Genomic DNA, 27387 nt, shown 5'->3' on the forward strand with positions numbered 1-27387 from the left:
GCCACTGATTGAGATAGAGAAGAAGCCCAGCTAGGAATAGGGGATTCACTCTCATGCGTAGCCATAGGGGGCTCCTGGGCAGCGGACTGAATGGGGTTGCTGCAGTCGAGGCAGAGGGGAGTGGACTGACCTGAAGGAAGTTTGCATTTGCCAGAGGAACATGCAAAGAACTTGACTAAAGTGCCCGTGGGAGCAGGGGGGCGAGCATGATCAGGCTTAGAGGTAGACATAATGAGAGACAGTCACTGAAGGAGTGCCGGAAGGTTGGGGGACAGGGAGGAGGGTGTCAGTCTGCAGAAGCAGAGCTACTCACGGTTCGTTGTCCTGTGGATAACCCCAGTAAGAGATGCTGCACGGCTCGTCTGGATTTGCAGGGCCGCAGCAGAGTGCAGTGTCCGGCTGACAGGCTTGAAAAATGGCGGCCGGCTGAGGAGTATGAGAAGGAAGCGCGCTTTTCATGAGGATGATGGGCGGAGCTAACCACCGCGCTGAACAAGATACCGCCCGCTGGAAAATGAGGGCTGAGAGCCGCCTCCGGGCGCTTAGGAGCAGGAGAAGAGGCGGTGCGGGCTTAGAACGAGCGGGAAGGAAGCCCGCCTGAGAATGACGGCGGGGGCGTGGCCGCGACGCTGGAGTATGCCCAAAATGAAGCCGGGGCCTAAATTAAATGCGGCGGCGGCCGTCTGTCAGTGCGGGGCGGCGCAAAGGTGACGCAGCAAGAACGCTGCTGACTGAAACATGGAACGGGAAGAAGAAAGTGGGCTGTGGGGCAAAAGCGGCGGCTGCCTGGAGGCGCGGGGTGGCCCGCAGCATTGCTGCAGCAACCGCTCCTAAAGAATTCCTGAAACAGCGAACGGCGCCGTCTGAGGAGGCTGCGAATGGGGGCCCTATACTTACCCTGTCCCGGACCCGTAACCTGCCATGAATAAAAGAACCTGAACCTCCTGCTTGTCCAGGATAGAAGTATGTCCGCGCCTTATCCAAACCGACAGGCTCTGGTAGGCGAGTGGGTGGGAGACGGGAGACGAGGACCATCTGGATCGCTGACACGTACCCGTGTTGGCAGCTGCCTGAGAAGGCTGTTGGTCCTGCATCGGAGAGCTGTGAGGTTACGGGGTGGCAGTACACGCCATACTCAGTCTCTTTGTGGAACTACAGATGTGACTATTCACTCTGTATACCTCCTGGAAAACCTGAAAAGGAAACGACGCACACTGAGGTAGATATGGGTCTAATGAAAGACCCGTGTCCACCTCCTACTGACACTAAGCTAAACTGAAGAAATTAGTGCCGGTCGGTGGGGTGTACACTGCAGAGGAGGAGCTAACCTTTTTTTGTGCATAGTGTCAGCCTCCTAGTGGCAGCAGCATACACCCATGGTCTCTGTGTCCCCCAATGAAGCAATAGAGAAAACTAATTTAATCACTCAGCTGTGGAGTAGAACTGTGACAGGAGAAAGAAAAAAACTAAACTTCTTGGCTGACTGCAATGGTTTTTTATTTTCTATAGCTTCGCCCTCCTCCATTCAGTCTATGTGCCCTGCTGTAAAACCGTCAGATTCAGCAGTACAGGTTTACAAATGAGCTCGGGAGCAGACTGTGGAGTTCAGGTCGGGAGACCTGCAGCCGAACAAACAGCAATAGTGTGAAACCATCCTTAGACATGAAATACATTATAGTTGTATTATCTCATGTGTACTATGTACACATTTACAAGGTACATTTTTCTGTTTAATTACTGTACTTAAGGCTGCATTCACACGTTCAGGTTTTTTCGCGTTTTTGCTGCGTTTAACGCGCAATTTTGTCGCAAAAAAACAGCATCCCATGCAATCCTATGGGATTCCGCAATGCTGTGCTAATGCTGCGGATTTTCCCGCGGCGGAATCGCATCGCAGAAAAATACGCAGCAGGCTCATTAATTTGCAGAATCGCGGCGATTCCGCCCACATAGAAATGCACTGTTCTGCTTACATTCCGCATGTGGCTGTGCCCACCATGCGAAAAGTAAGCAGAACATTTGAGGATGGTACCCACGGTCCGGAGGAGAGGAGACTGTCCTCCAGGCTGTGGGTACCATATCCCTGTAAAAAAATAGAATTAAAAATAAAAAAATCGGGTTATATTCACCTTCCGACGTCCCGCGCAGCGTCACCAGGCTTCAGCGATACACGCGGCAGCTCCCGTTCCCAGTGATGCATTGCGATGACCTTTGCTGTAGTCGCATCTCGCGAGACCGCAACGTCATCAAAGGTCATTGCCGCAATGCATCACTGGGAACGGGACCTGCAGAGGCCTGGGGACGCTACGTGGGACGTCGGAAGGTGAATATAACCCGATTTTTTTTTTTTTATTATTATTTTTAACATTAGATTTTTTTTTACTACTGATGCTGCATAGGCAGCCTCAATAGTCAAAAGTTGGTCACACTCGTCAAACACTGTTTGACGAGTGTGACCAACCTGTCAATCAGTTCTCCAAGCGATGCTACAGATCGCTTGGAAAACGCTAGCATTCTGCAAGCTAATTACGGGAAAATCGTGGGAATTTAAAATGCAATTTTCCCGCGGAATGGATTTCCGGAATTCTCGCGGTAACTTCCGTGGGAATTCCGCTACGTGTGATCCCAGCCTAAAAATTAGTTAAAAATTATTTTTCTTTTCGAAAAGTCATCACCTCTACTACAGAAGCCCTAAATTATCTTCATGAGCAATGAATTAACACCAAGGCTCCTCCACCTACAGAAACCATCCAGCACATAGTAAGACTTACATCATTGGACACCCCAGTGTGGATAAGATCACGGAGAAACTTCATGACACTACAATTGGCATCTCGATGGTCTAGTGTTGTGGCAGCGATGGCCCACTGCAAAACATGCACCAGGACCTGGCTGCGCAGCAGGACAACAGGACACCGCTGGATGAACCTAAGGGAGCACATACACAAGGTGACATGATGAATGCTAAGAACTCGAAAGAGGATACTGCGAATACAAAATTAAATGAGCCTAATACCTGGAGTGAAGGACATTAATTCACAATCAGAAAGCAATTGATAACTTCGGCCAAACAAAACGGAATAGAGAAAAATGATAAAAATTGTTGAACAGCATGTGGCGTAAGTGATATGCGCTCAATCAGCTGATAAGAGGATTCCTACATACATTACCTTGTTAAGAGCCGGAACATATCATCTACTGTATCTGGGTGATTGCGGAGCCCATTTGGATGCTCAAGTAGTTGAAAGGTGGGAACACATAGAGCCTGGTATTAAACATAAGGAAAATGACAGGTAATTTCACATTACAAGGAGACAATGCTTGTATGGAAATAGGTTGCTGCAGAAGGAAAGCAGATCTTTCTATCCTCTGGGAAGAGACGTACCTGCAGCATATCAAGCAAACCTTGTTGACAACCTTCCTCCATCCCATACTCATCCACCAGAATGCTGCCTAGGTAGAGGAAGCATGAGTGTTGGTGCATCTGGTACACATCTACCATCTAGTGAGGAAACACAGGGTTAATGTACAAAGAGATAAATGGAATTGTAGACACAATAACATATGTACAAATATAGATTCAACTGTTTTCAATGCTGAAGTTCAGTAGATTTCAGAAAAATACAATAAGTGTCACGGAACATTATAGTGACGCATGCGCGCACTGTTGTATGAATACAGGGTCTTGAAAAACTAAAATGTCTGCACTGATGATCTAGTTAGAACCTTCTTTTCAACACGTCATATGGACAGAATCAGTAGAAGTTCAATAGTGTAGACCACCCACTGGCCTCAAGAGGCAAGAAACCACCCTCTTCTGATCACCATCAGCTTTGAGCTAATGTTGGAAAAGCTGGTATAGCAACAAAAAGGACTTTAATCCACAGTCTTAGCATTTTCTTGGTGATATAGGAAAAGCACATAACAAAAGTACCCGAGGGCCTTTCATCGCACAGACCAGTGGGGGTCTACTCTTGCATATAGATCAGTGCATATAATCCACTATTCCATTATGGCTGCAGTACATTGTAAGATACCTGAGTTACAAGTGGCTGCAAGAGAGCAGCCGATCCCTTCCCGACACACCGAACAGCAAAGCGGAGACATCGACAACACCGCTCCACAATACGATTGTCTGCCCGATGCTTATTTAATGTTTCTGACATCACAGGCCATATCTGAGAATAGATGACATATCAGCTGTGTAGTAGGCACCACCGGACTGAAGAGATGCAGTGCTACACACCCAAACACTGTTAAAAAATGGCACAGGTCTCCATGTGATAACATGTCAAGCAGCCACAATATAAAAAGCCTATGTGAGTTATAGGCTTTTGGCGGTAGTACCCTATTAATTCTTGTGTATTTCTTAGCTTCCTTATGTCTGGAGAGAAGGCTTGGTCTTCACTTGTGATATTATGTGGAGACAAGGTGGTGATTTCACACTTTGTTGCAGTTTTTAGTTGCTTTTCAATGAATGTTGCTCATTTTAGATAATTCGTAAAGAAATGATATATTTTCGTACATTTTGTTAGCTTGACTTGCTATAATAGAGTAGCTACTGCCTTCTTTTATTTCACACCGCTGTGTCCCAGTTCCAACAGGAACATGCTGGGTCATCAGGAAAATCCCTTGGATGGGTTGATAACAGCCCCAGTTTGGGTACTTACTTCTTGAATGACTCTTTGACATGGATGAGTCTGCCCGTTTTCCACGGTGGGTGCAGTATGCCTAAAATAAAAAAAATAAAAAAATACAGGTTTTAGCATCAGTTTCAGTAGAATCCTTTACCTTTTCATATCTTCTATCATCAAAATATTACTATGAGCTAAATAAATGTCTTATGGCAAACTTACCTAAAGATGACCGCCAGTCTATCCAGAAACAGTGTCGGGTCAGACGATATACCATTATTAGGATCCTGTGAGAGAAGCTGAGTAAAATGAGCAGAAAAATCAGAAAATGCAGTGTACTCACACATGCACAGACGCGCCCCACAGACACACACACACACACACACGCCCCACAGACACACACACACACGCCCCACAGACACACACACACGCACACACGCCCCACAGACACACACACACACACACGCCCCACAGACACACACACACACACACGCCCCACAGACACACACACACACGCCCCACAGACACACACACACACACGCCCCACAGACACACACACACACACACGCCCGACACACACACACACACACGCCCCACAGACACACACACACACACGCCCCACAGACACACACACACACGCCCCACAGACACACACACACACACGCCCCACAGACACACACACGCCCCACAGACACACACACACACACACACACACCCCACAGACACACACACACACACACACCCGACACACACACACACACACACACACACGCCCCACAGACAGACACACACGCCCCACAGACAGACACACGCCCCACAGACAGACACACACGCCCCACAGACAGACACACACGCCCCACAGACAGACACACACGCCCCACAGACAGACACACACGCCCCACAGACAGACACACACGCCCCACAGACAGACACACACGCCCCACAGACAGACACACACGCCCCACAGACAGACACACACGCCCCACAGACAGACACACACGCCCCACAGACACACACACACGCCCCACAGACACACACACGCCCCACAGACAGACACACACGCCCCACAGACAGACACACACGCCCCACAGACACACACGCCCCACAGACAGACACACACGCCCCACAGACAGACACACACGCCCCACAGACACACACACACGCCCCACAGACACACACACACGCCCCACAGACACACACACACGCCCCACAGAGACACACGCCCCACAGACACACACACACGCCCCACAGACAGACACACACGCCCCACAGACACACACGCCCCACAGACACGCCCACACGCCCTACAGACACGCCCACACACACACGCCCCACAGACACACACACACGCCCCACAGACACACACACGCCCCCCACACACACACACGCCCCACAGAGACACACACACATACACACGCCCCACAGACACACACGCCCCACAGACACACACGCCCCACAGACACACACGCCCCACAGACACACAGACACGCCCTACAGACACACTCACACGCCCCTCAGACACACACACGCCTCACAGACACACGCACACGCCCCACAGACACACGCACACGCCCCACAGACACACGCACACGCCCCACAGACACACGCACACGCCCCACAGACACACGCCCCACAGACACACGCACACGCCCCACAGACACACGCACACGCCCCACAGACACACGCACACGCCCCACAGACACACGCACACGCCCCACAGACACACGCACACGCCCCACAGACACACGCACACGCCCCACAGACACACGCACACGCCCCACAGACACACGCACACGCCCCACAGACACACACACACGCCCCACAGACACACACACACGCCCCACAGACACACACACACGCCCCACAGACACACACGCCCCACAGACACACACGCCCCACAGACACGCCCACACGCCCTACAGACACACACACACACACGCCCCACAGACACGCCCCACAGACACACACACACTCCCCACAGACACACACACACGCCCCACAGACACACACACACGCCCCACAGACACACACACACGCCCCACAGAGACACACACACATACACACGCCCCACAGACACACACGCCCCACAGACACACATGCCCCACAGACACACAGACACGCCCCACAGACACGCCCCACAGACACACACACGCCTCACAGACACGCCCCACTGACACACACACGCCCCACAGACACACACACACACGCCCCACAGACACACGCACACGCCCCACAGACACACGCACACGCCCCACAGACACACGCACACGCCCCAGACACACGCACACGCCCCACAGACACACGCACACGCCCCACAGACACACGCACACGCCCCACAGACACACGCACACGCCCCACAGACACACGCCCCAGACACACGCACACGCCCCACAGACACACGCACACGCCCCACAGACAGACACACACGCCCCACAGACAGACACACACGCCCCACAGACAGACACACACGCCCCACAGACACGCGCTCCCCACAGACACGCGCCCCACAGACAGACAGACACACGCGCGCCCCACAGACAGACAGACACACGCGCGCCCCACAGACAGACACACGCGCGCCCCACAGACAGACACACGCGCGCCCCACAGACAGACACACGCGCGCCCCACAGACAGACGCACACGTCCCACAGACAGACGCACACGTCCCACAGAGACACGCACACGCCCCACAGACACACGCACACGCCCCACAGACACACGCACACGCCCCACAGACACACGCACACGCCCCACAGACACACGCCCCACAGACACACGCCCCACAGACAGGCGCCAGACACACGCGCGCCCCACAGACACGCGCCAGACACACTCGCGCCCCACAGACACGCGCCAGACACACGCGCGCCCCACAGACACGCGCCAGACACACTCGCGCCCCACAGACACGCGCCAGACACACGCGCGCCCCACAGACACACGCCAGACACACGCGCCCCAGACAGACACACACGCGCCCCACAGACAGACACACACACGCGCCCCACAGACAGACACACACGCACCCCACAGACAGACGCGCCCCACAGACACACGTGTGCCCCACAGACAGACACACACGCGCCCCACAGACAGACACACACGCGCCCCACAGACAGACACACACGCGCCCCACAGACAGACACACACGCACCCCACAGACAGACGCGCCCCACAGACACGCGCCAGACACACGTGTGCCCCACAGACAGACACACACGCGCCCCACAGACAGACAGATACACACACGCCCCACAGACAGATACATACACACACGCCCCACAGACAGACAGAAACACACACGCCCCAAAGACACACACACGCCCCACAGACACACGCACACGCCCCAGACACACGCCCTACAGACAGACACACACGCCCCACAGACACGCGCCAGACACACGCGCGCCAGACACACTCGCGCCCCACAGACACGCGCCAGACAGACACGCGCCAGACACACGCGCGCCCCACAGACAGACAGACACACGCGCGCCCCAGACAGACACACACGCGCCCCACAGACACACACGCGCCCCACAGACAGACACACACGCGCCCCACAGACACACGTGCCCCACAGACAGACACACACGCGCCCCACAGACAGACACACACGCTCCCCACAGACAGATACACACGCGCCCCACAGACAGACAGATACACACACGCCCCACAGACAGATACACACACGCCCCACAGACAGATACACACACGCCCCCCAGACAGACAGATACACACACGCCCCCCAGACAGACAGATACACACACGCCCCCCAGACAGACAGATACACACACGCCCCCCAGACAGACAGATACACACACGCCCCAAAGACAGACAGAAACACACACGCCCCAAAGACAGACAGAAACACACACGCCCCACAGACAGAAACACACACGCCCCACAGACAGAAACACACACGCCCCACAGACAGAAACACACACGCCCCACAGACAGACACACACGCCCCACAGACAGACACACACGCCCCACAGACAGACACACACGCCCCACAGACAGACACACACGCCCCACAGACAGACACGCCCACTTTCCTTAGAACCATAAGCAAACAATCACAATATAGCCAATTATCAGAATTGGCAGCTGATTTAGTGTCAGGTGTCTTGAATGTTTTTTACTGGTGAGACTGGATGCCAAAACCACTTTAAGACCACACCCAAAATATTTCTCTGCTTGCGCTCTTGACCCCTACATATAACACCCTGAATATTTGTGAAAAGTTTGCTAGTTTCATACAAATCAATCATTTCTTCTGAATTACATGAGAAAGAATGCCAATTATAAAGATATAGGACAGAATTTCTCACCTTTTTAAGTGATTCAACCTGGACAGAACACAGCTCACTTAAGCACTCCGAGATCTTATCCAGAGGCAGACGTGTCAGGACTAATGCTGTGCCTACAGTGGGATAATGAGATGGAAATGGGTGTGAGCATGGAAATACTATTATGTCCTGCCATAAATAACATGAAATACAAAGCATCCATATTTTGACTGAGGTCTTGCATTGTTTCTACTATATATTACTATATATTAGAGGACAGTATCAATATCAGACCTGTGAGCGTCAGACTCCTGACACTGATCAACCGATGGTCTTATGGCACTGCATCGAGCTCTACGATTTCTTCATTTTTCACCAAGCACAGCTCGCTAGATTTTGAGCTGTAATATCAGACACGGGCACCAGAAAATTAACAGTACTGTGGCTGGTGAAAGGTGAAAAACTCATACACCTCACTGAAGTGACAACCTGAAGGAAAAGCAGAACTCCAGTGGCCGATCAATCTGCCGATTAGTGGGGTTGCCAGAAGTAGGAACCCAGAGATTGAATATCAATAACATCCACAGAATAGGACATCATATCAAAGGCCAAGAAAGTCATTTTTAAAGGCTTTAACTAGATTCTGCAAGGGTAAATATCAGTGATATATAAGGTTCACACTCATTTATCACACTGTGCAAGTTGATGAACTCAGAGAGCCCACCACCTGTCTGGGGCTACCCTTTTTATTCATTAAGACAGGCTATCCCCAGAAAGATTATGTTCACCCCCCCAAAAAAAAAAACAACACATCACCTACTAGCAAAGCTGCTTACAAGTGGACCCATTGGCCTCCAAAAAGAGCCGAACTTTCTTGAAAAGGCCAGGCCCCAAACGTTTGTTTTGAGGGATCCTGACATGCAAAGTGGGATCCTATAAAATGCCGCTCTTCGCACTAACCCAGTGCTTAAATAAATGGTCAGCCCAGTCTAGTGATAGGTACTCTTCAAATACATTAAAAAAAATAATTGCCGAACAACTAGACTCAAATGGAGTCACATGGAAAAAAAAAAAAAGTTATGTTGAATCTTACTGTTACAATATGCTCAACAGTTGTTTAGTAGAGCGTATTTGCAATCATGATGCAAAATGGATAGTACATGGACCAATGGTCTGCATATTAAAAATAAAATAAAAAATACTAGCTTGATTAGTTTTTGGAATTAAGACTCTTCCATAAAGCTCAGTAAGTGTGCTACCAAAAACACCGATATCATACAGATGTTATCCACATGGCAACCATTGTTTTTACAGACACATTGCTATTATTAACATGTACATACCTACATTTTGGACTTTTATTATATTTTGAATTCTTGATATATAAAACAGACGACATACAGATGGCAAGATGGATGAAAAATGGATAATTTTTTTAAATACATTCGTTAACTTTTATCAACTCACCTTTTAGAAGTCCCACAGAAGCCTCAGGTGGTAGAGTGAAGGAATCCAAAGATTTTGCAATCCCTAGAAGTCCGCTAAAGTGCTGCGCCATGTGGTCTCTACACACAGAACAAATATTCTGGATGGCTTTGGCAGAGGGGGAAGCCAAGGAAGGCTGACATAAGCCTTTCATTAGGTAAGTTAGCACAGGATCTAGAACAAGAAAGGTTTCAGAAACGGTTAATATTAGTATGTTGAAAACATATGCGTCAATAAAAGCTGTGGAAGAAGTTAAACGGCTATTCCCATCTCCAAGATCCTATCCCAATATGTAGTATGTGTAATAATAATAATATTAGCAAATACTACTACCACTACATATTGGGATAGGATCTTGGAGATGGGAATACCCAGTAAAGCAAATTAAATGGTATGTAACAGAGGGTGCATGTTAAATTCCATATAACTTTTCCAATGAATAAGCACCAACATATTTATACAGATAATTTGATATAATACACTGATAAAACAAATCTAAAAATTAAAGATAGAAGTAAAACAGGCTCAAATGCTCACCAAGAAACTGAGGGTTTCTATCCACGACTTCGCTCATTTCCCCTACCAGCTCAATGCTTGTGTACCGCACAGCAACATGCACGGACTCAGGGAGCCGGACCACTCCTTCTAACACCTCCATTAAAGTTGGATTTTTCTCCCTGAAATAAAAAGGAACTTAAGCAGTGGGGCACAAAGTTGGCCGATACATAGAAGATCTGGGGGGAAAAGAGCTACATTTTTAATAGCGTGTTTGGCTATGGGTCCTAATTATTTCCACACGGCATTATTATACATTAACCAGCTTGTTTCTCTATTTTTGGCCAGTCGTCTTGGGACACTTACGGGTCTATACTTTTGGCAATGGAAGCCATGATGAACAACACGGCCTCCGTGACTTCCCATGGCGGATTACTGTCTTTCAAGGTAGAATACAGCTAGAGATAGAAAAAAAAATATGGAAAGAAATATAAATAAACAGCATGCTCATCCACAAAGCACACACCTAAAGTCCTCCTACAATGCATGACAGGAGGTACCATATGTAAACATGGCTACTAACAAAAGCCTGGTTTTTGTTATCGTAGGGGCACTTAATGGGAATCTGTCACCCCATTTTCCGAGTACAGTTGCCGGCACCGCCATCAGGGGCTTATCTACAGCATTCTGTAAGGCTGTAGATACGCCCCCGATGTAACCTGAAAGATAAGAAAAATGAGTTACATTATACTCACCGGGGGGCGGTCCGGTCTTGGTCCGATGGGTGTCGCGATCCAGCGCCTCCCATCTTCTAACGGTGATGTCCTCTTCTTTGCTGCCTGTTGTGGCTCCTGCGCAGGCGCACTGCTCTGACCTGTTGAGGGCAGAGCAGAATACTGCAGTGCGCAGGCACCGGACCTCTCCCAGCGCCTGCGCACTGCAGGACTCTGCTATGCCCTCAACAGGGCAGAGCAGTGCACCTGCGCAGGAGCCACAACAGGCAGCAAAGAAGAGGACATCACCTTTAGAAGATGGGAGGCGCCGGACAAGACCGCAACACCCATCGGACCAAAACCGGGCCCGGACCGCCACGGGGTGAGTATAATCTAACTAATTTTTCTTATCTTTCAGGTTACATCGGGGGCTTATCTACAGCCTTACAGAATGCTGTAGATAAGCCCCTGATGGCGGTGCCGGCAGCTGATACTCAAAAAATGGGGTGACAGATTCCCTTTAATGGTTCTCTCAAAGTGAATAGATCCATGAAGATGACACGGGAATTTCTAAACCTCAGATAATTGGGTCCACCCAGTAGCCAGGCGTTAAGACCTAATAAAGTGTGCCAGTCTTACAAGCAACAATCTGCTCCATGATAGTTAACTCCTTAATGACCGCTAATATGCCTTTTTACTGAAGTCATTAGAAGTCTGAACTATAAGGATGTAGTGCTCAATTTCTAAAATTGCAATGGGGGTCAGATGAATATACGTGCCACGACTTGTGTAGCTAACCCCTAGATGCTGCTGTTAACAGAAATAGCAGCAAGTAAAGGATTAACAGAGGAACGCAGCTCCATCTTTAATCATTGTCAGTGTGCAATTGCCAGGGCAGTCCTAAGTCAAATAATGGCCTCAAGATCTGTCAACTATAGTTGTCATTTCAGACCCTGCTTGAGGCGATATGCCAAGTGTCAGTGTAGCAATGATGGGTGTGATATACTGCAGTAAAGTAATATTATAATGCATCAGATCAGCGTATGAAATGTTCAAGTCTTATGGTGAGACTAAGTAGAATAAGAAGAGAAAAAAAACCCTAGTTCATTAAGAGTTGAATAATTGTTTGTTCATTCTGCCTCCCAAAACGCAGTGTAAGATTTGGCTTACATTTATCCTGTACCCTACACTAAGCACTTACATCGGTGTTGCCGTCGGAATCCCCAAATAAGATTTAGATGAAACCCGTGTTCGTCTTTATGCACACCTTGGGACATCGCCAAACTGAATCCAAAAAAACTTCACGTGCCTCATCATAGTGAATGGCTCCATCAGGGCTTTTGTCTATATCACCTAATTTATAGTTACAAATCTCCAGAAGCATGAGCCTGGCACAAAGTAATTGGCACTAAAGTAGTATATTTGCAGTTTTCACTTTGCAACATAAATTCCTTGCTTTTGTCTAGGAAAAAAGCGTATGAGGCCAAAATAGTCGCAACCAAAGATTCATTCAGGGGTGCAATTTCCAAAATGGCATTACTAGAGGGTCTTTCTGCTGTCCTGACATATTGGGGCTCTGGAAATGGCACCCGGAAACTATTCCAGCAGAAATTGCACTCCAAAAGTGAATTTGCTTTCATTCCTTCTGAGCCCTGTTGTCTGGATGAACCATGTCTAACCACATTTGGGGTATCACCACATTTGGGGTATCACCGCATTTGGTAGAGATTGCTTAAAGGGGGTTTTCCTACGAACAAGAGTACAATTTAATCAATACATCTTGGAATAATAGTAATTTCCACAATTGGATGTGTTTAAATAAAAATGTCCCTGTGCTGAGAATCTTATAAATGTGCCCCTGCTGTGTACTGTGTAATGGCTGTGTCTGACCGTACAGGGATATGGTCTGATCACACCACAGCTCCTGGTCAGGGAAGGAAGCAAAAGATTATACAGACAGGACACCATGGGGTCACAGCTGATTCTTTTTGTGAGTAAAATATTTCCCTGCCTGTTTTTAAACAATATTTTATCTTGAAGAAAGAATCAGCTGTGATCCCGTGCTGTCCTGTCTGTATAATCTCTTGTGTTCTCCTCTGCCCAGGAGATGTGGTATGATCAGACCATGTTACTGTACAGTCAAGCAAAAAAGGAAGCACACTGTAGCGCCAAACCATGCAAACATGAAAAATGAATAATGAATTGCATTACTGCATTAGAAGTATGAAAAATTGAGAGAGTTTAGCGCATAAAATGGCCAAGTTATGTGTACCTGGAAGCCACGTTAAGGCATTTCTCGTTTTCCAGGTCCCTATTCTATGCCAATCCTCACTAAAACTGTAGTCTCCATCTGAATGGGAACCTATGAAAAATCGTCTGTTAGGACTGAAGTCTATATCTCTGTGGAGGGGAAATGGCCCTGGTTTGATTAAAAACGCCTGCAGCTAACAGGTGGAGTGCTCAGTCAGAAGGCAAATGAATACAAATTTCAAAAACTGACCGTCACATCCAAGCATAAGCATAGTGTGAAGTGTGAACAGGTGCTTAACCTAGAGTCACATTTTGAAACCTGTACAGTCAGACACGGCCATTACATAGTACATAGCAGGGGCACATGTATAAAATTATCTCAGCACAGGAACATTTTATTTTTTAAACACATTCAATTGTGTAAAGTTGTTATTATTCCAAGATCTACTGATTAAAATCAATTGTATGTGGGAAAAGCCCTTTAAATTGTAGATTCCTTTTTCTCCTATCACCCATTGCACAAATGAAAAATATGCAGCTCAAATAACATTTTCTTGGTAAAAAAAATTTTATTTCCATGTCCCAATGATATAAAAATGTCTTGATGCGCCCGTGGGTTCAATGTACTCACTGCCCACTTGATGAATTCCTTGAGCTTTGTTAATTCCCAAAATGGGGTCACTTGTGGGGTTTTTCCTACACCTGGCACATCAGAGGCTCTAAACATGGCTTCCATAATGTACTTAAAAGCCAAAAGGCTCTCATTTTCTCCCAAACCCTGCCATATGCCCAAACAGTGGTGAACAACCACAAATGGGGTCCGTCATGTTAGTGACAAATTACATAATTATGCCTAAGATTTTCAACCATAACCCCTCTCGGAGTTACAAATTCTCATCACACCTCCCAGATGAATTTCTTAAGGTTGGTCACTTGTAGGTGGGTGGGGATGGGGAAACTGTTCTGCACTTGTGGTACCTCAAGAGATCTGCAAACGTGACATGGCATCAGCAGTCTACTTGAGTCAAAATCGCACTCTAAAAATTCTCCTCCTTCCCTTCCAACCCTGCCATGTGCAAAGACAACTTCCTATCATGTATGGGATATTGCCACATTTGGAAGAAATTGTGTAGTAAGTAGAGAGGAGCGAATTTGCTTTGATTTGTTTCCGAATACGATTGGCAGCGAATATTGTTTTTTCAATATTCATCGAACACAGCCAAACGTCATTACAGTCATTAGGAGCAAAAATTACCGAAAATGATCGGAACCGATCATAAGATATACATTCGGCACAGATAGTGTTCGAATATGCCCTGAATATGTCAAAATCAGATTCAGGAACAAAATCCGAACAAATTCACTCATCTCTAGTAGTAAGTAACAGGGTCCAATTACCCCTTGTGAAAGTGAAAATGTGGGGCAAGTGAAATATTTTTGTTGGAAAAAACAATTAAATTACATTTTTTCTTTTAATCCATTAGGTATTTCACATTCACAGGAAATAACAGTCTTAAATACTGCACCCCTCACTGGATCACTTTGGGACCCTATATATTGGAAACCACCCCAAAGTGATGTATTCGAATTTAAAATGGAATAAAAAAACAAAAATAAGAATCACTGGGATAAATAGAAGCTTTACAGAGATATTTTTTCAAAATAAAACGTTAGAAATTGCAACAGCTTTGATGCATAAAAACCTTTTTTTCTATCACTCTTGCAATGTATGTAAATCGCCGAGGTCCGGATGACGGAGTAAAGCCCTGCGCATTACACTGGAAGCTGAGGAAGAAAATAGTTCAATAGATGATTTTCTTCCTCAGCTTCCGGTGCAATGCGCAGGGCTTTACTCAGGTATCCGGCGTCAGAAAGTGTGTGTCTTGCATGAGAAGACTTCCGGATCATAGACGGCAGGGGAAAATACTGGCGCATGCGCAGTACTGATTATATGCTTTGCCAGCTGGGCAAAGCATACTGCGCAAGCGCGAGCAGCCTTTTCAATGCGCAGGCGCGAATACTCAATGACATCTGTGATATTCACAGATGAAATTACGTCCAGCAAGCCGGGGGGGAGGAGAATAAGCCACGCCCATCGGTCCGGACCGCAGCGATTTACATGCATCGCAAGAGTGATAAAAAAAAGGTTTTTATGCATCAAAGGTGCGGGGTCAGGGGGGATCAAAAGTACTAATATAATCCTTATGTAACACATAATTGAATGATGTCTTTACATGATATGTCAAAAAATGGGGACAGATTCCCTTTAACAGGTGAACACTGCAGCCAATCACTGTGGACAGTGGTCTCGGCAGGCTAACTCGGCATTAGCACTGAGCCCAATATTTGAGAAATATAACTGCAGCAGCCATATCAACAAAGACCGGGGCAGGATCCATGAGACATAAGAAATGACGGGGAACAAAAAGGCTCAGTTACTTTCAGACAGTGCAAACCCATGAAGAAAAAGTAAAAAGGGAAACTTGTACAACCCCTTAAAAAGTCACGATGCAATATTCTCCTATGTCTAGAGCTGGACAGACATTGACAGTCTTCACAGATGTGAAGTCCTTCCCCTCAATGGACTATCAGTCAAAATGGAAGAGATGAACATTAAAGGGAATCTGTCAGAACATTTGACCTATGTAAACTATTAATATGGGCACACAGGCTATGGACTGCTGAGGAGAGTGATCCCTGTATGTCATATCAGATGTGTTGTTGTGAATAAATCACCTTTTATCACTTTATATAAATGACCTCTTCCAAGCCATGGGGAGGATGCTGCCTGGAAGATAACTCTGCCTCCAGAACTTATTATATATAGGAGGAGGAGTTACCAGTGTGATGTATAATGGCCGCTCTCTGCTCTACTGATCGCACTGCAGAGCTGTGGGTGATTATATCTGACACATCTGCAGGTTCCTCTCAGCTTCAGTTTCCATTGTTACAATACAGCAGAGCTCAGAGAGCTGCAAAAAAATGTGTTTTCAAGAAGTCAAATTTCACTTCCCTTCTGTGTTACATGTCTCACACTGATAAATGACCCTTTTATGAAAAAATAAAATCTTGAGGTGGAGTTATTTTCCAGGCAGCATCCCTCCCCATAGCCTGGAAGAGTCCATTAACATCTGAGAAAACCGTAGATTTCTCTGGAATAAGCCATAGGATTGCAGATAACAATATATCATTTTATTCAGCTTCCTATGACCGACATTCACATACAATGCAATGTGTTGGGAGGAGATGGGGTTAATCCTGCACTGCCTATTCGAATGAAGGAAGATGGATGGAGCCAACAAAGGATCTGATAAAATGCAGTTTGTCAGTGTGTTTCGAGGTATACACACCTTGATCAGGACAAAACTTCAAACCTATCTGATCCTTCATTGGCTTCATCCATTGTCCTTCATCCAAATAGGCAGAACAGGATTAGCCCCATCTCCTCCCACCACATTGCATTATACTTCCATGTGGATCTGCAGCAGTTTAAGTGATTTCTGTGGTTGTGGTCACACAACCTGAGTCAGGTGATCAATTCTCTCACCCACCCGTCCTATCATTTAATCAGTTAAGACCCTATTGTTTTCTTCCAGCTTTTAGCACCCCGTTACACACTGCGATATCGCTAGCAATATCGCTGTAAAGTCACCGATTTTGTGACGTTGCAGTGATATTGCTAGCGATATCGCTGCATGTGATACTTACCTCCGACTGGCTCCCCCGCTGGTTATCGCTGATCGCGCGAGAAGCTCCTGGACCATTCCTCGTCGGCCACTTCCTGCTGCGCTTCCTGTGGCGCCGACGAGCGACGCGTGGAGCCGGGCGGGAGGACGCAGGATCGCCGCGTCTGACAGGTAAGTAGCGATCCCCGTCCCCAGCGATGTCGCTGGTGAGATCTGCCTGTGTGGCAGCTCACTAGCGACCACCTAGCGATGCACAAGCGATCCTGACCGCGTCATATCGCTAGTCGGGATCGCTGGTACATCGCTAGGTGTAACGGTACCCTTTCCGCATGCCCATGTAGGTGCCTTAGAAGGATTGATCCTACTGACAGATTCCCTTTAAAGGCCCCGACAGCTCCGGGTGTACCAGTATCTATCCCTCTGGGCAGTGGGTAAGATTATTCAACTGATGGATATATTGTAGTAATGAATCTAGCTTAGGATAAAAATGCTATGTAGGGCATTTTCCAAAACGTCTCAAAGGAGAAAGAGGTAGAATTTATTTTTGAACAGACTGCTTTTAGTAAAACTCTGAAGCCTTGCCAATGTTCCAGCACAATAAATAAAAGGTGTTCGGTCTGAAAACCTATGTTGTTTTTAAAGTATTGGAACACATGGCGATTGACTGCAGTGGTCACCTAACTCCACCAGAAAAGGAAGCCAGAAAACAAGTATGGGGGCTTGGCAGCATTACGGAGGAGTGTGGTGAACCAGGAACTGCTAGCAACAACCTGGGCGGGCCCACTAATAAGCTTGGTTAAAGTACAGGACAAGCACTTTAACCCCTTCCCGACAAGCGGCTTATATATACGGCTCCGCGGGAGATGCATTCCTGCAAACCAAGTATAAATAAGGCGCCGCGATCACGCGGGCTCACGCTGAGTGTCGAAGCGATTGGGTGCAGGTGTCAGATCTATGTGAGAGCTAACACCCTGCAGCAACGCCCACAATTGGTGCTAGCACTGATCGTGGACGTTTAACCCCTCTGATGCTGCTGTCAATACTGACAGCGACATCGAAGAGCATCACAGAGGGAGTAAACTCGCTGTCTCCTCTCATCAGCACAACGCGATGCGTTTGCGTTGTGCTGATGGTCTCCATAGTGACCCCGGGAGGCAAGATGGCCAGTCAGCTTTTGCCCAGAGCAGGAACTGACACGCCTCCTCCATGCCAGATTCTGCTCTGATGCCCTGCACTGCAGAAGCATCGCAGAGTATCAGATCAGTGATCTGTCAGTGTAAGGATGACGTCACATACCGCAATAAATCTGGTATCACTGTAATCGCACCGACTCGAAGAATAAAGTCGTCTAATCACTTATACAGCACAAGGAACAGCATAAAAAATTAAATAAAACCAATTCTTCACCTGTTGTTGATTTGTTCATTCTGCCTCCCAAAGATCCAATAAGGTTCGGCAGACATTTATCCTGCCCTCTGCTCTTAACGCTTCCACCAGGGTTTCCATGTAAATCTCTAAAATACGTGATTCAGACAGAACCCCAGGCAGAAGATTCCCTATAATGAGGCAGATGGAGGCACTGTGGACCCCATAGGACCTGTGATCCGGCGGTGACCATCTTTTTAGGGGAGCATAAAAGCACAGTCAACCACAGATTTGTGCACTTCTGAAAAGAAGGACACCACTGAACAGAGGCCAGATGGAGTCCAGAGTAACTCTGCTGCCTCATTATAGAGAATGGATCCCTCAGGGGTTTAATCTGTCACATCACTCAGATTTAGATGGAAACCCAGAGGTGCTCAATTTCGAGCCCCTGATAAATGTGATCCTAAATGTTATGCAAAAAGGTTCTCAATAAAAGCTTCAACTCAATCCACAAAAAAGCAAGTCCCTACTCAGATCAGTCATCTGTTAATGGAACTATTGAGAGCTTACACGTTACTGGTAGCACAAAGGCTCTGGAAAAGCAAAATTACTTCTCGCCCTCCAAAAGAAATTCAGCAAATTTTGTGCTCCCAAATCCAAATGCCCCCCCCCCCCTTCTGAGCCCCACAGTGTGCGTAAACCACATTTAGCATTTCTGTAGTGATGACAGACCACCCAATTTACGGGTGCATGTCTTCAGAAGCATGAGCTGATCACTACAACGGCAGTTTGCAATAGTGGATGTTGCTGAGTGAAAACACCCAGAGTCAAAATAGTTTTTAGAATAGTGTAACTTTTGGGTATTTTCTGTCATATAGGCCCCTCAAAGTTACTTCAAATGTGAGGTGGTCCCTAAAAAATGGTTTTGTAAATGTTGTAAAAATGAGAAATTGCTGGTTAACTTTTAACCCCTTCTAACTTACTAACAAAAAAATGTTTCAAAAATTGTGCTGATGTAAAGTAGACATGTGGGAAATGTTTTTTATTAACTTTTTTGTGACATGACTATCTGATCTTGAGGGCATAACATTTAAAAGTTTGAAAATTGCAAAACGCTTGTCAAATTTTCACAATTAAACGCAAGTCATACCAAAGAAATTTTACCACCATCATGATGTACAATGTTTTTGCATGACAATCTCAGAATCAGTGGGATCCATTGAAGTGTTCCAGTGTTATGACCTCAAACTGACAGTGGTTAGAATTGAAAAAATTGGTCTGGTCAGGAGGGTGAAAACAAGCTTCAGGGTTAAGAGGTTAATAATGAATAATGATGAATCTCCCTGTATGTCTTTGATTGCCAACAATTTCCCTTAACATACAAAATTTTTATCTTTTTTTTATTTGGAAAGTGTAGCGACCACAAAAAAAAGTTATTCTTGCATTTCAACTCTTCTCGGCATTTAACATGGTAAAATAATTTTATGTCTTGATAGATCTGACTTTTAGGGACAAGGCAATACAAAATCTATTTTTTTAAAATTTGTAAGGGAATTATGATTTAAACATATTTTTGTAATGTACTGTATACATTTAAAAACTTGAATGTGTGATCATTTCATTGCTTATACTATTATATACTGAAATACCACAGTATTTTTGTACATAAAGTACTGATCTCTAGTGGAGCTCATCCTATGGCTGGGATCACACGACCGTGTGTGATGCAAGAGACTCGCACGAGTCTCTCGCATCAACACCTGGCGCTGCCGGAAGTTTGTGCAAAATTTGGCGAAACCCTTTGTTATATTTGCTGTACTTCCCTATGTACACTCTTTTAGCTGATTTATTGTGTATTTGTAGAGATGGGTGAATCCAAACAGTAAAGTTCAGCGTTCGTACCAAACACCTACTGTTCGGGCATGGACACCATACACAGACTTCACACAAAACAGCAGATGTGCACATGACAGCACGGCAAACACTGCTTCTGAAATAATCACCGCCGGTCAGACAGCTGCAGTTCCCACGCTGTCAAATGACAGCGTGAGCGCGCAGCTGTGATTGGAAGTATAAAGTTTACATCCAGTCAATTGTGTTGGCTGACGGGACTACTATACCTACAAACACAGCTGCGCACTCATGGTGTTGTTTGACAGCGTGGGAACCGCGGCTGTATGACCGGTGGTGATGATTTTACTGCTGATCAGAAGCGATGTTTGGGTACTGTTCTGGTACCCGAACTTTTTGTAAGTGTTCTGACAAACTCACCAGACCCGAACATCCAGGTGTCCACCCATCTCCATTTGTAAATTTTCCTAATAAACCTAATTTGGAGACTGAATAATTTTGACTGCAGCGATAGCTAACACTAGCACAGAGTAAGATATTATGGTCATATAAGTACATAAATATCACTGGGTGAAGCATATAAACACACCTGAGCGAAACACTCCACAGAGCCCACCAAAAAGATCAGATCCTTCACTAGGTCAGACACTCTCATACGAAATTCTCCAAAATCATCCGTCTCCTCCGGTACTCCCTCCTGGAAATGCAAAATAAAGTAACGTGTTTCACAAAACATAACACTGTCTAAAAGCTAGCACTTGCCTTGACGCTAGATCATTTGTGATCTGAAGGTGCTCTATTGCCTGTGACTTCAAGACAACAGAAGGTTGAACTCTTGCTCCCCATTAGAATACATTTTTACAGTATTGCTAAGGTCACTAATTTATATAATATCGCAGTGGAAACAAGCAATTCCTGAAATTGAATGGGGTGTCAGCATCAGGTACAGCACATTTCTCCTCCAGTCGCTGCCTACTAAGGTGTATGGACAGGGAGGAAACCTCCTGTGGACTGAGCCAATTGTAGAGTACAGAGGGGTCATAATCTCTACACTTGCCTAATGCAGATATAGAAGAATAGAAACTGAAGGCGTTTCCATATTTTCGACCCTACGACTGAATGCTCTCCTGTTCTGCCAGAACAAACAAAGGGCTGTTTTTCATAACCGTATTTGGAGTTTGAGATTTTTCAGTTTCTACTATGTTGCCAAAGTCACAAGCAATTCTCTAAAAACATGGAGGGAGCTGCACGTCTACACATTCCCACCCCTCTCCAAGCAAGCTGTGCAGCGCATGAGTGCATAATGTGCCCACCATTGATCTATGGCCAGCTTAGATACAGGATGGCCATAGTGATACAAGCATTAGTTGTCTTTCACAAAGACAATCCATCATCTGATATGTTACCTAACAATGTTACTTACATGATCTGGATCAAGCTGACAGTGTCGGGCTAAAGCATGCAGGAGCCTCTGGATGTAAGGCTTAAAGATGCTGTGTAGAACAGCGTCATTTATTTTGTAAAGATGTTCTCCAAGTCTATACCAAAAGTTAAATGAGATTTCGACTACCTGCAGGAGAAAAAAAATAGCAATGTAAAAACAGAACTTCTGCATTATTATATAGATGGATTATAATTTAGATTTATGTTCTTGAGAAAAAAACTAAGGACATCCTCTTTGAATTCTGTGGCTTTACATATCAGGACATAAGAAACAACATCTGGTCCTCAGAAAGGATTGAGATTGGGTAAATACAATCTCAGAAGACAAACACCACTTGACAAATTACAGTGTCATTATCAGAAAGTAGGTCAAATTGCAGAAGCAGTGTTTGAAATCCCATGAATCAGTAGCTTGTAGAACCAATTACAGCTGCAATAACTGTGAAGTGATCATTTTCTGTATGACTTATCAGTCTAGCACATCATTCTGGAGGAATTTAAGTCCACTCTTCTTTACAGTGTGTCTTAAAGGTGTTGTCAGGACAAAAACATTTCGATGGTGGCTTAATGTTAAAAAACAAGTAATACTCCCTTGTGTGGAACAGAATGCCAGGAGAGGTGGTGAGTTCTCCTTTAATGGAAGTCTTCAGAGGCTGAACAGATATCTATCTGAGATGGTTTAGTGATTCCTGCTTTGAGCAGGGGGTTGGACCAGATGACCCAGGAGGTCCCGTCCAACGCTAACATTCTAGGATTCTATGATTCATCTCAGGGTATCTATCAGGATCCAGGGCAATCGCTCTGTGGTCTTTGTTCACACCAGCAGAAAGTTGTGACTGTTCAAATTAGAAACAGGACCGCTGGGACCTATGATCGGCCTCCATGGTCTGGCAACTTACACAGCGCGTCATTAGTGAATTCACCATCCAGAAGTCATCTGAATGAGGCAGTCAATGACAGGTTCTGCTGCAGGCTTTAATAGTCACAAATTCCTTCCTGCCGGTGTTAACGCAAAGCATGGTGTAGCCTACACTGGATCCTGGCAAGTGCTGGGATGTGACTACAGTTTCCTTTGTTGTTTGTCAGCACATCAAGCCACTAGGGAAAAGTTCATTTTGTATGGACAACCCTTTTAAACTCATTTGTGTGCTTTTGTTTATGCCGAGCTTACCTAAAGTCGCGTCACAGCATATTAATTAGGGGGATGTCTGGACTGTGACTGGACCATTGCAACAACTTGATTCTTTGCTTTTCAGCCATTCTTACACAGATTTCCTGCTGTGCTTGGGATCATTGTCCTGTTGCAGGATTCAGTTTTGGATAGCTGGACTCACATTTTACTCTAGAAAATGTTGGTACACTGGGGAGTTCATGGCCGAATAAATGACTGCAAAGTACCTAGAGCTTGGGGCTACAAAATAAGCCCAAATCAACCCTATCCTCTATACAGTTGGTATGAGGGGTTTGAGCTGATATGTTGTATCTGGTTCTTGCCAAATTTGCACAGGGCATTAATGCCAAATATCTCCATTCTGGTTTCATCTGTCCAAGGGACATAGGAGGATATTTATTAAAGTGTCTACGAAACAAATCTGGTGTAAAACACTTTGAAAAGCTGCAAATTGCTTACACAAACATTTTGCGACTTTTGGCGTTTTCACAATGGTTTCAAGCAGCAACACCAAAATGGGCGGAAAAGTGGAAGAGCCAGGGTGTTACCACGTCCACCTGTCAAATTAATTGAAAAATAGCTAAATACTATCAGCATTATCAGTTCCTGATTGGAGTAACATTTTTTGCGAGGTGCAAGTCACCAATAAGATACGCTAAACTCATGAAGTGGCATGCACCTGTTCATAAATTTGGCACAACTTATTCTTGGCCCCTCATTAGTACAAAACGCCAGTCATAATGAATTGGGGTCATTGTTCTAGAAGCCTTGTGGTTTGTTCAGATACAACTTTACAACGTGTACTGCCACGTAATTATCCGAAAGAAGAGACTTTCTCTTGGCAATCCATCCAAGCAAGCCATACTTGTGCAGTGTTTTTGTAATTGTACTGAGACCAACTTGAACATTTATCATGCTGAGGTTGAGCCGTATTTCTGAGATTTTTACAATTTCTCTGAGCATTGCAAAGTTTGATCTTTGAATTTTGAATTTTCAGGGATTTTTACTCTTGGGAAGACTGCCCACCCTCTTGAATGTTTTTGAGAGATTGATGGACAGCAGCTATAGAAATTGATAGACAGCAACAATTGCTTCTTTAACCCCTTAACGACCAGGGGCATTTTCGGTTTTGCATTTTCATTTTTTGCTCCCCTTCTTCCCAGAGCCATAACTTTTTTATTTTTTGGTCTAAAGGGCCATGTGAGGGCTTGTTTTTTGCAGGACAAGTTGTACTTTTGAACAACACCATTGGTTTCACCATGTCATGTAACAGAAAAGGGGGAAAAAAAATTCCAAGTGCGGTGAAATTACAAAAAAAAGTACAATCCCACACTTGTTTTTTTTGTTTGGCTTTTTTACCTGCCATTATCATTCTCCAGGTCATTAGGAGTTCATAGACACCAAACATGTCTAGGTTCTTGTTCATCTAAGTGGTGAAAAAAAAAATTCCAAAGTATGTTAAAAAAAAAAAAAAAAAAAAAAAAGATGCCATTTTCCAAGACCCGTAGCATCTTCATTTTTCGTGATCTCGGGTTGGGTGAGGGCTTATTTTTTGTGTACCGACTGACCCCATTATTGCATTTTACTGCAATGTTGCAGTAAGCAAAAAAACATTCTGGCGTTTCGATTTTTGTTCTTGCTACGCCGTTTACCGATAACACTTTTTATATATCGATAGATCGGGCGATTCTGAACGCAGCAATGACTAATAGGTGTATCTTTAATTTTTTTATGGTTTTACTTTGAACGGGACGAAAGGGGGGTGATTTGAACATTATATATGTGTATATGTATGTTTTTTTTTTTACTTTTTACTTGTTTCAATAGTCTCTTGAAGCAGCAGCTGTCCAATCACCTCTGCTACATTGAGCAGGGCTGCAGCCTGCTTTATGTAGCAGATATTCTCACTTGCTATGAGCACCGACCACCAGGTGGCGCTGATAGCGATCCAGCAATGACAAACACAGGGGTTTTCTGCTGACCCCGGTTTGTCATGCCAACCCATCGGCGACCCGCGGTCATGTGACACGGGCGCCGATGGGAGGAGATAATGACGCGATTCCTGCGCTTGCATGTTAAATGCCGCTGTCAAGAGTTTGACGGCGGCATTTAACATGTTAACAGCCGCGGGTGAATCCATGAGAATCCACGATTCCACCCGCAGCTGTTGCGGGCACATGCCAGCTGTATAGATCAGCTGTCATGCCGGAAAAGGTGTGGGCTCATCGCCGGAAACCGCACCAAAAAGGGGAAGGCGTCCAATGACAGACGTTAGGGGGTTAAGATTATTACTGATGTTTTGGTTTTTTTTTCCTCCTTACATTGCGTTAACATGTCTCAATGTTCCAGACCAAACTGACACGACTTATGCTTTTTTCACACTTGCTGATGAACAATTAACCAAGGGCATATCATTAGCAGCATGTGACTGCTACTCACACAGCAGGTGAAATAAGTATTGAACTCGTCACCAATTTTTTCAGTAGATGCATTTCTAAAGGCGCTATTGACATGAAATTCTAACCAGATGTCAGTAGAAACCTATCCAATCCACACAGGCAAAGGAATCAAATCATAGATGTCTATAAATTAAGTAGTATAATAATGAGAACTGACACAAGGAAAAAGTATTGAACACAAGAAAGAGGTGCAAAAATATTGCAGGCTAAAAAATCATTTTTTGAGGAAAAAAATCATTTTTTATTTTCACGGCTCTGCGTTATAAACTTCTGTGAAGCACTTTTGGAGTTCAAAGGGCTCACCACATATCTAGATAAGTTCCTTAGGGGGTCTAGTTTTCAAAATGTTGTCATTTCTGGGGGGTTTCCACTGTTTAGGCACATCAGAGGCTCTGCAAATGTAACATGACGCCTGCAGACCATTCAATCAATTCGACATTTCAAAACGTCACTACTTCCCTTACGAGCCCCGACGTGTGCCCATACAGTGATTCCTCCCCACATATGGGGTACCAGCGTACTCAGGAAAAACTGTACAACAGAGTCCAATTTTTCCTGTTACCCTTGTGAAAATAAAATATTGCGGGCTAAAAAAATCATTTTTTGAGGGAAAAAAATGATTTTTTATTTTCACGGCTCGGCGTTATAAACTTCTGTGAAGCTCTTGAGGGTTCAAAGTGCTCATCACACATCTAGATAAGTTCCTGGGGTGGTCTAGTTTCCAAAATGGGGTCACTTGTGGGGGTACTCCATTGTTTAGGCACACAGAGGCTCTCCAAACATGACATGGTGTCCGCTAACAATTGGAGCTAATTTTCCATTCAAGAGTCAAATGGCGCTCCTTCCCTTCTGGGCCCTGCCGTGCGCCCAAACAGTGGTTTATGACCACATATGAGGTATCGGTGTACTCAGGAGAAATTGTCCAACAAATTTTAGGATCCATTTTATCCTGTTGCCCATGTGAAAATGAAAAAATTGATGCTAAAAAAAAATTTTTGTTAGAAAAATTAAAATGTCCATTTTTTCCTTCCATATTGCTTTAGTCCCTGTGAAGCACCTGAAGGGTTCATAATCTTCTTGAATGTAGTTTTGAGTAGCTTGAGGGGTGCAGTTTTTAGAATGGTGTCACTTTTGGGTATTTTCTGCCATATAGACCCCTCAAAGTGACTTCAAATGTGAGGTGGTCCCTAAAACAAATGGTGTTGTAAATTTGGTTGTAAAAATGAGAAATCGCTGGTCAACTTTTAACCCTTATAACTCCCTAAAAAAAAAAAAAATTTGCTTCCAAAATTGTGCTGATGTAAAGTAGACATGTGGGAAATGTTATTTATTAACTCTTTTGTCACATAACTCTCTGGTTTAACAGAATAAAAATTCAAAATTTGAAAATTGTGACATTTGCAAACTTTTCGCCAAATTTCCATTTTTTTCACAAATAAACACAAATTATTGACCTAAATTTACCACCATCATGAAGCCCAATATGTCACGAAAAAACAATCTCAGAATTGCTAGGATGCGTTGAAGCGTTCCAGAGTTA

The 27387-nt window shown here is 45.4% G+C and overlaps 1 protein-coding gene across 2 annotated transcripts in view; it reads right to left on the reverse strand.

Moving 5' to 3' along the window:
- TNPO3 (transportin 3) overlaps positions 1-27387 on the reverse strand; it is a 69996-nt gene that overhangs the window by 10469 nt on the left and 32140 nt on the right. Inside the window, exons 8-19 of one of the 2 annotated variants that reach the window (XM_073579225.1) lie at positions 22198-22344; positions 21364-21471; positions 11276-11367; positions 10952-11091; positions 10397-10588; positions 8972-9063; positions 4857-4921; positions 4671-4731; positions 4038-4178; positions 3386-3502; positions 3171-3265; positions 2772-2928 (exon numbers count right to left, since the gene is read on the reverse strand). In XM_073579225.1, coding sequence (XP_073435326.1) covers positions 2772-2928; positions 3171-3265; positions 3386-3502; positions 4038-4178; positions 4671-4731; positions 4857-4921; positions 8972-9063; positions 10397-10588; positions 10952-11091; positions 11276-11367; positions 21364-21471; positions 22198-22344 — 1407 coding nt within the window. Of the gene's footprint in view, positions 1-2771; positions 2929-3170; positions 3266-3385; positions 3503-4037; positions 4179-4670; positions 4732-4856; positions 4934-8971; positions 9064-10396; positions 10589-10951; positions 11092-11275; positions 11368-21363; positions 21472-22197; positions 22345-27387 lie in introns of both variants that reach the window. The other variant, XM_073579224.1, reaches the window with a different exon arrangement.

Source organism: Dendrobates tinctorius, unplaced genomic scaffold, assembly GCF_039654945.1.
Source record: "Dendrobates tinctorius isolate UK_male_01 unplaced genomic scaffold, ASM3965494v1 ptg000062l, whole genome shotgun sequence".
Lineage (NCBI taxonomy): Eukaryota > Metazoa > Chordata > Amphibia > Anura > Dendrobatidae > Dendrobates > Dendrobates tinctorius.